The sequence below is a fragment of the Oncorhynchus gorbuscha genome, linkage group LG16 (genome assembly GCF_021184085.1).
Source record: "Oncorhynchus gorbuscha isolate QuinsamMale2020 ecotype Even-year linkage group LG16, OgorEven_v1.0, whole genome shotgun sequence".
Classification (NCBI taxonomy): domain Eukaryota; kingdom Metazoa; phylum Chordata; class Actinopteri; order Salmoniformes; family Salmonidae; genus Oncorhynchus; species Oncorhynchus gorbuscha.
In genome coordinates this window covers 79,270,295-79,283,940 of record NC_060188.1, presented here as the reverse complement: position 1 = coordinate 79,283,940, position 13,646 = coordinate 79,270,295, and the positions used below count along the sequence as shown (strand labels likewise).

The following is a 13,646-nucleotide window of genomic DNA, read 5'->3' as shown; positions in this document are numbered from 1 at the left end:
AGTCTGGACATATGTTTGAACCTGTAATAGGAAAAGTCACCGTAATACATGCCACTTGGGTGCACCCAATCGGTCTAAGGTCTAAGGTACTGCATCTCAGTGCTAGAGGCAGCACTACAGACCCTGGTTCGATTCCAGGCTGTATCACAACCAGCCGTGATTGGGAGTCCCATAGGGCGGGGCACAATTTGCCCAGCGTCGTCCGGGTTAGAGTTTGGCCGGGGTAGGCCGTTATTGTAAATAAGAATTTGTTCCTAACTGACTTGACTAGTTAAATAAATGCTAAATAAACATTTTTAAAATGTCATACCGATGAAACAAATGATGAAATGATCAAACAAAGTAGTAGGCCTAGGCTGTATATGGCTGAGCACAGACAAAGTGTTGTCCAATGCTCCATGTTTGCTAGTTAATAATTGACACACTGCGTGCTGAAAATGGCATTCATTATAACTTCACAGTTTCAAAATCATCAGTCATTTAAATTACACAATGTATTGTAATAGTTTATTAAACCATGGATTTCCAGATACTGTATAAATATACAAAATTATTGTTTCTTTTGGTAACTCAAATGTACAGATTTTAAGAAATAATATATGGGAATGTAATTAATTGATGAGATTCCAAACTTCAAAAGTTAATCTGAAAAGTCAACTAATATTGTACATCTTGAGGTAACATATTGGATTAGTAACCATAGGTTGTGTTTTAGAAAATAAATTGTGAAGTCAAATGTACTATGTTACGGTGAATCTGTCCTGGCCAAACTCAAAATGTAACATAAAATATATTGATACTCCCTTGATTATTAATTGGATGGTCAATCATAAATCCCCTATAAACATCCAGCGCATTAACAGTATCACTGACACATGGTCATCACTGTACAAAAGCTTGCTTGTCTTATAATTCAAGTATAACATTAAGGGAATATTTTGTTGTTGAAAAGTTCAATAGGTTCCTATACTGTTAACTATTTGGTCGCATTCCACTGATTCCGCTCCAGACATTACCACGAGCCTGTCCTCCCCAATGAAGGTGCCTCCAACCTTTCTGTGCGTCACCAATGGATGTAGATCGGGGTTCTCCAATTCTGTTCCTAGAGAGCTAGCCTCCTGTAGGTTTTTACTTTTACTCCAACCCCAGTTTTAACTAACTTGACTCAGTTTATCAACTAACAACTGCTAGATTAGGATTGGATCGAAAACCTACAGGACGGTAGCTCTCGAGGAACAGGGTTGGAGAGTTCTGATGTAGAAGCTGCCCTGTCATTGGCAAATCTAACTGCAGCATGTACAGTGTAAAATGACAAGTTTTCCATGTCTTTGTCAGCCTTCCCAAAGAAAGAGCCTTGACTGAGAGAATCTATGACCGTGGTGTTGCAGCTCGCTAGCAGCACCGTGACACCCACCTCCTTATAGTCTTTAAGGATCCCTTTGAAGGTTTGCATTCCTGTTGAGTCTATGAAGGGCATGGCAGAGCAGTCTAGGATGATCGTATGTAAGTCAAATTCTCTGGAACCCAGCCCTACCTTTACCTCTCCATTAGTCTTGTCGGCTCTCCCAGCCTCCTTCGCTGCCAGTGTTTCCCCTTTTTTCTCTGCTTTCCTCCTCCTGGTCATCTCCAGGAAGGGTGCCAAGCCCACGGCTTTGTACAGGGACTTCAGGAAGAAGTCATTGTTTGCATAGTACAGCGGGGCCTGGAAACGGAATATCTTTACTTTAGGGAGAGACATGAGGTTTTCATACTCCTCCATATCCTCGTAGTGGGCAGTGTCATGGATCTGTCCCAGCAGAGAAACCTTGGGCTTCTGGGTCTGGACGATGATACAGAGCATAGAGAAAACTACCCCAACCACCAGCCCCATCTCCACACTGATCAGAGCTGAGGCACTCATCGTCACCATCCAGACAACAGCGTCCATCTTACTGATGCGCCACTTACTGGGCACGTCTCTGAATTTACGGAGCGCACCCCTCAGGCTGACGATGATGATACAGGCCAGGACGCACTTCTGGAGGGAGTAAAAGAGGGGGGCAAAGAAGAGTAGGACCAGGAGAACGACGAAGGCACTCACAATGCTGGAGACCTGAGTCTGGCAGCCCGTGGAGTCTTTCACCATAGTCTTAGCCAGGGCAGCGCTGGTGGTAAAACAGTGAAAGAAAGAAGGGATGATGTTACAGAAAGCAATGGCCATCATCTCCTGGTTGGGGCGAACGGTGTAGCCGTTCTTCTTGGCAAACATCTCAGAGAGGGAAACCGTGAAGGCAAAGCTGATCACAGCCAGTGGGATGGCGTCGAAGGCCACCCTGGGCATCAACCCAAAACTGGGCACCTTAGGGGGGATGAAGCCTGTGGGGATAGCCCCAGAGACATTGGAGTCATACCGTCTATGAAAGTCTCCAAAGTGGGACGCCAGTGTGGCGATCGCCACCACCACCAGCTCTGTGGGCAGGGGGATCTTAAGACGGTCCTTGAAGCGCTCTTGGAGCTCCTTCCCCGCCACCAGGACGGAGATGCAGATGGCACTGGTGATCAGGTCACAGTAGTTGGTATTCTGGATGTTGCTTAAGATGTTGATCCAGGTGACCACCACTGTTCCATAGCCCTGGTGGCGAGGGATCTTGAGCCCCAGGAGGTACTTGGCTTGGACGGTTAGGATGGTGAACGAGGCGCCAGTGGCGAAGCCGTCCAGCATGGGGGCAGAGAGATAGACGGAGACAAAGCCCAGTCTAAACACAGCCATCAATACCTGGAAGGAGACAACCATTTTTATCAGATAGTTCATTCAATCTATTCTGAAGGTCAATATATTCAGCACAGTCATCTTTGATGTACAGATGTAGGATCTTCATTTGATCACTCGTTTATTGGCGAAAACTTTCCTGTACAGCAGGAAATGCAAACTTGTACCGTATTCAAAGCTTAAAAAGGCTTCTAAAGTTCATAATTTCCACTTAACTTAAAAAATGTCAGACGTGATTTGCCCTAATGATAAATGTATCAACACCTACAATAAATTCCCATGAATTATAATCTACATAATTTCCTGTTGCTGCAGGATTTATTTTCTGCTGTAGAAATATGGTTCATATTAAGATCCTACATCTGTAGGGGATCTACAATGTTTATGACATCAGTGTTTAATTAAGTAAAATCATTTCAGGAGTAATTGTTACATCTTTTTCACAAAATCTTCAAAGCAGTTTTGAGAGTGATGAATCAGAGTGGTTGAGTTGAAAATGTACCTGGTAAATCCCAACCAAAAATGTCATGGCTGCTGCGATACTGATGGCATAACATTCTTTCCCACATTCCATGCCGAAGGCCCCCATGGTCAGGTTGACGGCTGAGCTGTCTGAGTCAACTGTCACATTCAAGATTCCATCTGCTTTGGTGTCATCCAAATCGAACCCTGCCATATACACCTCTCTGTCCACCACTTGGCCCACCATAAGGCTCATCAGACTGAATATGCCCACAGACACGTGCCTGGAGGTCCCCATGAAGAAGTAGATGATGTTGGCGAAGAAGGAAGTGTAGAGGCCATAGATGGGGTCTACGCCGGCCAGCAGACAGTAGGCGATGGCCTGAGGGACCAGGATGATGCCTATGACGAGGCCCGACATTAGATCACCCCAGATATACTCTTTCAGCTTGTACCTGGGCAGCCAGAGCACCACAGGGAATAATCCAGTCAGGGTTGTCTTGACCCTGGGCATGGAGCAGGACAGGCTACGGCTCAGCTTGGTCTTCAGGATGGCCATGGGCTCTTTCCGCTTCCTGACCCTCCGCTCCAGGTGGGGAACTTCTGTGACCTTGGCTTCCTCCATGGCCTCTGGAAGGGGTAGGTTGTGGTGGTGGTCTTGGTGTGGTGCTTAACCGTGCTCCTGGAATGAATCAGACAGAGAACCTTCACTCATCATGATACTCTTTGATCATTAGATAGTGTTTCCTCCCTGAAAGGAAACAATGATTAAACACAGCTACTTCCAAGCTAGCATTGGAATTCAAGGGGTGTTACATCACTCACATAGTCTGCTAGTTAAACTTTGATGGGTAGTGTACATCGATGAAATTGTGATTTAGTGAAAATAGCTTCACTGTATGGATAACATGAATACATTGAAAAGCAATAAACATGTCATTATATATGAGAGATAAGTTAGACTATTCTCATAGAGCCTGCTGTTGATGTGCTCCCACATCCAGTTCAATATTGCAGAGCTATGTTCAGCACAGTGGCAATGGAAAAACTTACCCAAGGACCATATCTGTCAACCCATCTCAGATTGCCCCTCAATCCAAAGACAAACACAGACAATGTATTGACAGTCCATATACAGTGCCATGAATAAATATTTTTCCACTTTCTGATTTTCTGGACTTTGACAAGGCCGTTCCAAAACTTTAAATGTGTTGCTTTCCAGACATTCTGATGTAGTCTAGCTTGTGTGTTTTGTATCATTGTCTTGCAGCATGACCCAGCTGCGCTTTAGTTTCAGCCCACTGACGGATGGCTTGACATTGTCCTTTAGAATTCTCTGATACAGAGCACAATTCATGGTTCCTTCAATGGTGGCAAGTCGTCCAGGTCCTGAGGCAGCAAAGCATCCCCAAAATAAAATAAATGAAATACGTATCAAAATGTTGTGTTTGTTGTTCATTCAGGTTCCCTTTATCTAATATTAGTCGTTTTTTTAAAGATGACAACGTTCAGTGTAAAAATATGCAAAAATAGAGAAAATCTGAAAGGGGAAAATACATTTTCACGGCACTGTATGTATTTTTGCATTTGCTTATTTTAATGTGTGATTGTATTACTTTTTATCCTGCTGATTAGCTTGTGTATGTAAAGTGACTGGGTGTCTTGAAAAGGGTACAAAATAAAATATGTTATTATAATAATAATAATTATCATATAAAACCCCAATATATCTTAAATGGGACCTAACCGGAAAGTATCAAAGCATGCCTCTAATGATATCAGTGAAAAAAACAAAACATGACTCCATTTCCCGCTGTGGACAGTCTGAACATCCCTAGATTGAGATGAATGGGTAATACAGACATTCACCATAGAGCCGTTCATGTCTCATCATGTCTTCAGAAGCACTAAACGATGCAGTATATGATAACTAGGATGATAATCCCTTACAGTAGCACAGAAGATCAAGTCATCATTGTGTCTCATCCTAACCTCATTACAACTGTCTAATGGGCTTTGATTCCTGCTTTTACTCTGTGTTGCCAAAGTCAACACCCACCCCCCATGTACAACACCCACCCCCCATAACTGCACTAAGGGGACTCAAATAGTAAGAGATATTTAAGGTAAAAAATCTCATTGGTAGACACTCCAGATTTGAACACTATTTTTAACACTCTCTCCTCTAAATGATATTTTATACCTGTATTAAAACATCTAAATGCATGATATGGCATGCATACTGTAGGTTACAAAGTTAGGCTACTTGTTATTTTAGCAACGTTCAGGCTGAGGTAAAACAATAACTCACCCACACTGTGTTCTGCCAACCCAAAGAGGAATGCAAACTGGGTGTCTTAGTTTTATAGTCAGGTACATGTATCTTCAGGTATACCTGAAAATAATCACCGCTATCTGTACTGTCCCTCACACTTAAAGCCAACGTGTCACACGCTCGCTCGCTCGCTCTCTCTCTCTCTACTTTTGTCTCCCCCGTCTCCACTGTCTCTCTGGCAGTGTCATACATGCACCTCGCTCACTTCCCCCAAGGAGACTGACAAACCGGTTTCTGTGGCAAATTTATGTTGGATGAGAATGAAGATAAGGGCAACCCTTTGCCTGACACTGATCATTATCATGGGGAGGGGGGGGGGCACTGTCTCATTGAGTCAAGATCAGGGCAATAGGGTAACATAAGTCAATCGTTTACTGGCTGGTGTGGCTTATCTTCTACAGTGTTACTATTCAGACTTAACCTGGGATCTGGTTGTCCAACTGAAATTGAAGAAGGGTCACAAATTGCAAAAGCCAAACTGTTCACATAGTTCCAGTTGATACCATAGCCTGGTATGGATGCCTTACCACAGATTGGGGCTTCATTCACTATTGCCTGGACACCAGGTTACCGATCCCTGCTCTCAGTTTATCAATGTATTGCATTCATTTACATAATATATGTGACAAATATGGAAATTAAAAAACAAATGCACATGCTTTTCAGAACCAGACTTTTTTAATTAGACAGAATGCCCTGTTTCCAGAAGCTACCTAGTCAGTTGCTGAATGCCTTCAACTGAAATGTGTCTTCCGCATTTAACCCAACCACACTGAATCAGAAAGGTGCGCTTACTTAGTAAGGTCTGTATTCACGTACATTATTTTTTACTTCTGCTTTGCATATTAGTCATCATTGATGGACTACTAAAATATGTGTTGTGTTTCTGGTTTCTAGCTATGTCAAAGACTTAGTGCAGTCAAAATTCAGTTGTTCCTTTGTTTTGTATCATATTGTACAACAGCTGAGGAAACTAATGCTGTAAAAGTGTGAACAAATTTGATCAGTGTTATTTCCTGACAGTTGCTGGTTGAAAATTAAATCTACATAGGACCTTCTAATCAGCAGGTTTGCATGGGCGGGAGTTTCGGCTTGCCTGGTGACATCACCAGGGGGTAAATTGGTTAATAGACCAAAAACAAAGAGAGTTCCGAACCTCTTTGCCAATAACAGCTAGTTTTCAGTTTTCCCCTCCCAACCAGACTACTCCCAGACAGTCCTAGCAAAATCCTTTATTGCGGAATATATTTTTAGCAAAAAGCTATTTTTGTCTATGTTGTTTGTTTACATTTGTTATTATTACATACAACACATACTGTATAACACAACACAAAAAACTCAATGAAACAGGCACTATAGAAAACATTCAAATGTGTCTGGTTTATGTTTGATTTTGTAATGTCTAATGGGATGTAGCTAGATAGTTCAGTCCTCTAGTTTGTTATTGAGGGCGGATATGAGGATTTCCAATTGATGGCTCATTTTTTTCTCTCCAGCAATTCGATATCTGTGACCAATGGTTCCCCCCAAATTCTTCCTTTAGATCTGATTCCCGTTTTTTCCTTTTAGGGTCTGAACCACCAGGTAGAGTTTCAAACAACCCTTGAAAAACTTGGCAATCAACTTATTTGGCGTAGCAGCCTCTTTCAGTATTTTTTCTATGGAAGATGCCTTAGGTTCATCCAGATTCCATTGAAGCAATTTAATACTTGTTTATTTAAGAGGTGTTGACAAGCAGAATGTACCGAGCTGTCTGTTTAAAATACTTGCACACAGCTCGGACACCCATGCATACCCCACAAGACATGCCACCAGAGGTCTCTTCACAGTCCACAAGTCCAGAATGGACTATGGGAGGCGCACAGTACTACATAGAGCCATGACTACATGGAACTCTATTCCACGTAGGATCAGATTTAAAAAACTGGTAAAAATACACCTTATGGAGCAATGGAGACAGTGAAGTAACACACACAAAGGTACAGACACATGCATATGCACACATTGTGATATTGTTATATGGTGGTATCAAACATTTTGTATTATAGATACACTACCGGTCAAACATTTTAGAACACTTACTCATTCAAGTTTTTAGTTTTTTTAAAACTATTTTCTACACTGTAGAATAATAGTGAAGACATCAAAACTATGAAATAACACATATGGAATCATATAGTAACCAAAAAAGTGTTAAACAAATCAAAATATATTTGAGATTTGAGATTCTTCAAATAGCCACCATTTGCCTTGATGACAGCTTTGCACACTCTTGACATTCTCTCAACCAGCTTCACCTGGAATGCTTTTCCAACCGTCTTGAAGGAGTTCCCAGATATGCTGGGCACTTGTTGGCTGCTTTTCCTTCACTCTGCGGTCCAACATTAAAAACATGTATTTCCCCTTTATTTAACCAGGTAGGCCAGTTGAGAACACCTTTATTTAACCAGGTAGGCCAGTTGAGAACACCTTTATTTAACCAGGTAGGCCAGTTGAGAAAAAGTTCTCATTTACAACTGCGACCTGGCCAAGATAAAGCAAAACAGTGCGACATAAACAACACAGATTTATATATGGGATAAACAAACATACCGTCAATAACACAATAGAAAAATCTGTATACTGTGTGTGCAAATGAAGTAAGGAGGTAAGGCAATAAATAGGCCAATAGTGGCGAAGTAATTACAATTTAGCAATCTACACTGGAGTGATATATGTGCTGATGAGGATGTGCAAGTAGAAATACTGGTGTGCAAAAGAGCAGAAAAACAAAAACAAATATGGGGATGAGGTAGCTAGTTGGTTGGATGGGCTATTTACAAATGGGCTGTGTACAGCTGCAGCGATCGGTAAGCTGCTCTGACAGCTGGCATTTAAAGTTAGTGAGGGAGATATAGGTCTCCAACTTCATTGATTTTTGCAATTCGTTCCAGTCATTGGCAGCAAATAACTGGAAGGAAAGGCGGCCAAAGGAGGTGTTGGCTTTGGGGATGACAAGTGAAATATACCTACTGGAGCGTTTACTACGGGTGGGTGCTGCTATTGTAACCAGTGAGCTGAGATAAGGTGGAGCCTTACCTAGCAAAGACTTGTAGATGACCTGGAGCCAGTGGGTTTGGCGACGAATATGTAGCGAGGACCAGCCAACGAGATCAAACAGGTTGCAGTGGTGGGTAGTATATGGGGCTTTGGTAACAAAACGGATGGCACTGTGATAGACTGCATCCAATTTGCTGAGTAGTGTTGGAGGCTATTTTGTAAATGACATCGCCGAAGTCAAGGATCGGTAGGACGGTCAGTTTTACGAGGCTTTGTTTGGCAGCATGAGTGAAGGAGGCTTAGTTGTGAAAAAGGAAGCCAATTCTAGATTTAATTTTGGATTGGAGATGCTTAATGTGAGTCTGGAAGGAGAGTTTACAGTCTAGCCAGACACCTAGGTATTTATAGTTGTCCACATATTCTAAGTCAGAACCGTCCAGAGTAGTGATGCTAGTCGGGCGGGTGGGTGTGGGCAGTGATCGATTGAAGAGCATGCATTTTGTTTTACTAGCATTTAAGAGCAGTTGGAGGCCACGGAAGGAGTGTTGTATGGCGTTGAAGCTCGTTTGGAAGTTTGTTAAAACAGTGTCCAAAGAAGGGCCAGATATATACAGAATGGGGTCATCTGCATAGAGGTGGATAAAACAATAACCCGGCAGCAAGAGCGACATCATTGATATATACAGAGAAAAGAGTCAGCCCGAGAATTGAACCCTGTGGCACCCCATAGAGACTGCCAGGGGTCCAGACAACAGGCCCTCTGATTTAACACTCTGAACTCTATCTGGGAAGTAGGTAGTTAAGCAGGCGAGGCAGTCATTAGAGAAACCAAGACTGTTGAGTCTGCCGATAAGAATACTGTGATTGACAGAGTCGAAAGCCTTGGCCAGGTCGAAGAAGGCGGCTGCACAGTACTGTCTTTTATTGATGACGGATATGATATTGTTTCGGACCCTGAGCATGGCTGAGGTGCACCTGTGACCAGCTCGGAAACCAGATTGCATAGCGGAGAAGGTATGGTGGGATTCGAACTGATCTTTGTTTGATTTGAACTGATTGATCTTTGTTAACTTGACTTTCAAATACTTTAGAAAGGCAGGGCAGGATGGATATAGGTCTGTAACAGTTTGGGTCTAGAGTGTCTCCCCTTTGAAGAGGGGGATGACCACGGCCACTTTCCAATCTTTAGGAATCTCAGACGATACGAAAGAGAGGTTGAACAGACTAGTAATAGGGGTTGCAACAATGGCAGCAGATACTTTTAGGAAGAGAGGGTCCAGATTGTCTAGCCCAGCTGATATGTAGGGATCCAGATGTTTCAGCTCTTTCAGGACATCAGCTGTCTGGATATGGGTGATGGAGTAGTGGGGGGGGGGGGTAACCAGGTGGAATGCATGGCCAGCCGTAGAGGAATGCTTCTTGAAATTCTCGATTATCGTGGATTTATCAGTGGTGACAGTGTTTCCTAGTCTAAGTGCAGTGGGAGGCTGGGAGGAGGTACTCTTATTCTCCATGGACTTTACGGTGTCAGGGTGTTTTTGTGCTGGTCAAGGGCAGTCAAGTCTGGAGTGAACCAAGGGCTATATCTGTTCTTAATTAATTTTTTAATGAAAGGGGCATGCTTATTTAAGATGGTGAGGAAAGAACTTTTAAATTAGAACCAGGCATCCTCTACTGACGGGATGAGGTCAATATCCTTCCACGATACCCGGGCCAGGTCGATTAAAAGGGGCTGCTCGCAGAAGTGTTTTAGGGAGCGTTTGACAGTAATGAGGGGTGGTCGTTTGACCGCGGACCCATAACCGATGCAGGCAATGAGGCAATGATCACTGAGATCCTGGTTGAAAACAGCAGAGGTCTATTTAGAGGGCAAGTTAGTCAGGATGATATCTATGAGGGTGCCCATGTTTACGGATTTGGGGTTGTACCTGGTAGGTTCCTTGATAATTTGTGTGAGATTGAGGGCATCTAGCTTAGATTGTAGGACAGCCGGGGTGTTAAGCATATCCCAATTTAGGTCACCTAGCAGTACGAACATCTGACGATGGATGGGGGGCTATCAATTCACATATGGTGTCCAGGGTACAGCTGGGAACTGAGGGGGATCTATAACAAGCGACAACAGTAAGGGACTTATTTCTAGAGAAATGGATCTTTAAAAGTAGAAGCTCAAATTGTTTGGGCATAGACCTGGATAGTATGACAGAACTCTGCAGGCTATCTCTACAGTAGATTGTAATTCCACCCCCTTCAGCAGTTCTGTCTTGACGGAAAATGTTGTAATTTGGGATGGAAATGTTCTATTTTTTGGTTTCCTTCCTAAGCCTCATCCCAAACCATCTCAGTTTGGTTGAGGTCGGGGGATTGTGGTGGCCAGGTCATCTGATGCAGCACTCCAACACTCTCCTTCTTGGTAAAATAGCCCTTACACAGCCTGGAGGTGTTTCTCTTGTTGAGAAACAAATGATAGTCCCTCTAAGCCTAAACCAGATGGGATGGCGTATCGCTGCAGGATGCTGTGGTAGCCATGCTGGTAAAGTGGGCCTTGAATTCTAAATAAATCACCAACAGTGTCACTAGAAAAGCACCAACAAACCATAACACCTCCTCCTCCATGCTTTACGGTGGGAAATACACATGCGGAGATCATCCGTTCACACACAAAAACACACAAATCTCCAATATAGACTCCAGACCAAAGGACAAATTTCCACCGGTCTAATGTCCATTGCTTGTGTTTCTTGGCCAAAGCAAGTCTCTTCTTCTTATTGGTGTCCTTTAGTTGTGGCTTCTTTGCAGCAATTCAACCATGAAGTCCTGATTTACACAGTCTCCTCTGAACAGTTGATGTTGAGATGCGTCTGTTACTTGAACTCTGTGAAGCATTTATTTGGGCTGTGAATTCTGAGGCTGGTAATTCTAATGAACTTATCCTCTGCAGCAGAGGTAACTCTGGGTCTTCCATTCCTGTGGCGGTCCTCATGAGAGCCAGTCATCATAGCGCTGATGGTTTTAGCGACTGCACTTGAAGAAACTTTAAAAGTTCTTGAAATGTTACGTATTGACTGACCTTTATGTCTTAAAGTAATGATGGACTGTTGTTTCTCTTTGCTTATTTGAGCTGTTCTTGCCATAATGTGGACTTGGTCTTTTACCTAATAAGGCTGTCTTCTGTATACCACCCCACCTTGTCACAACACAACTGATTGGCTTTATTGCATTAAGAAGGAAAAAAAATCCACAAATGAACTTTTAACAAGGCACACCTGTTAATTGAAATGCATTCCAGGTGACGACCTCATGAAGATGGTTGAGAGAATGCCAAGATTGTGTCATCAAGGTAAAGTGTGGCTATTTGAAGAATCTAAAAAAACAACATTTTGTTGATTTGTTGAACACTTTTTTGGTTACTACATGTTTCCATATGTTATTTCATAGTTTTGATGTCTTCACTATTATTCTACAAGGTTGAAAATAGTCAAAATAAAGAAAAACCCTTGAGTGAGTAGGTGTGTCCAAACTTTTGACCGGTATGTAGTAGTGTAAGGATGTTTATATGATGTACTGTTTAATCTTTTGTTTTATATGTAATGTAAGTGTTCTAATATGTTTGGACCCCAGGAAGAATGGGAATCCCTAATAAGTACAAATATAAATACAAATAAGATTTCTGAGTTGTAAGAACGTAAAGAAATCGTCCTTGGACAATCCAAATCTTTCTTGTAATTGAATGAATGACAATAGAGATCCTTCATAGGATCAGATCACACATGTTCAAAATGAATGATGCCACTTTGGAACCAGGACTTAAGGGTGTTATCATTAAATGCTGGAGGGAAGGTAGGGTTATTCCAAATAGGGGTGCTTGGTGATATTGGTTCTTTCTACCTCATGAATTTATGTACATTTTCCCAAATATAAATGGAATTGAGAGTCATTGTATTGTCTGTTTTTTCCTTCAGTGCCTTGGTCCCGTAGTAGTAACAATTGCTTTGTGTGGCTGTGTTTCATAGTGAATGGCACTAATGTTGGTGGGCTGAAGAAGTGGCATTCAACAGACCCCTCTCCAACAGAGTAACGGGCTTCAGTAGACTAATGGTACTAAATTACTGTAATCTGTAAAGGGAGGGGTCGCTCATTGTTGTTTAAGTGTAACAATGTGCAACACAATACAGTTCATCATAAGTTTATATACAATGCATTCCAGACAGAATATACCTCTTGAAGAACCTGTATCTGTGAAAAACATGCAGAGAGGAATACACCATGCTGCTGAAACATTTACCTTTCAAGTTAATATTGAAATGAGGACGTTATTATAAAACACATAAATAAATAAGGCAATACCTTGTTTTGTAAATGTGTAAGTATGTACTGTAGAAGGCGCACTATACGTAACAGATCTGAGAGGATTAAAGCTCTGTCTCTGCAAATACATCAGAGTCGGGGTGTTCTCTGATGTACTATTCATTCTCAGTCTAGACATGTATCTGTTTTAGCTACAAAGCCCCTCTGCAGGGGTCCATCTGTGGCTGCACAGAGACAGAGCCAACATTGTGAACAAGGAAAGGAGACTCACCCTGACATAAGGAATGTGAAGGCTTGTGAGAGGACACAGTAGCCATGCCTCCTCTTCTGAGATCTTCACTGTGCGCACACCCACAGGCCTGATTCCGTACAACCGGATGGAGCAAAGCATGATGGGAATAGCAGCCTCATTCTCATCCAGGCACCACTCATCTAATCCTCCAATCACAGAGCGAGAGAGGAGGGGACAGGGGATGGGTTGTGTGGGATGGGTTGTTACCATGGAGACAGAGGCATCCATTCACTGATGGGACTGAGAGTCTGTGTGAGGAGGTGGAGGGAATGAACAGTCTCTCTCGAAGTAACAGAATGATCATGAACTGTGTTGTACGTGTTATATAGCTTGCCAAATACATAATGCTTTCTCTAGGACATTGTCACATCATTAGCACTGTTACTTTGTAAAATGTGTCACTGTCAAGTGCTTTATTATCTCCCCGGGTAGCCTACCTCAGCAACAATATGTAGGTGTTC

The 13,646-nt window shown here is 42.5% G+C and overlaps 1 protein-coding gene across 2 annotated transcripts; it reads right to left on the bottom strand.

The window, feature by feature from the left end:
• Window positions 1–493: 493 nt before the first annotated feature.
• On the bottom strand, window positions 494–13,284 carry LOC123998736 (sulfate anion transporter 1-like). Of its 2 annotated transcripts, none has more exons than XM_046303846.1 (3): window positions 13,165–13,284; window positions 3,252–3,893; window positions 494–2,755 (listed from the first exon to the last, which is right to left on the bottom strand). In XM_046303846.1, the coding sequence occupies exons 2-3, from the start codon at window positions 3,834–3,836 to the stop codon at window positions 1,193–1,195; spliced, it is 2,148 nt and encodes a 715-aa protein (XP_046159802.1). In that variant the 5' UTR covers window positions 3,837–3,893; window positions 13,165–13,284; the 3' UTR covers window positions 494–1,192. The 2 variants fall into 2 exon arrangements, with proteins under 2 accessions (XP_046159802.1, XP_046159801.1); XM_046303845.1 differs by lacking the exon at window positions 13,165–13,284 and adding an exon at window positions 5,523–5,777.
• Window positions 13,285–13,646: the final 362 nt, after the last annotated feature.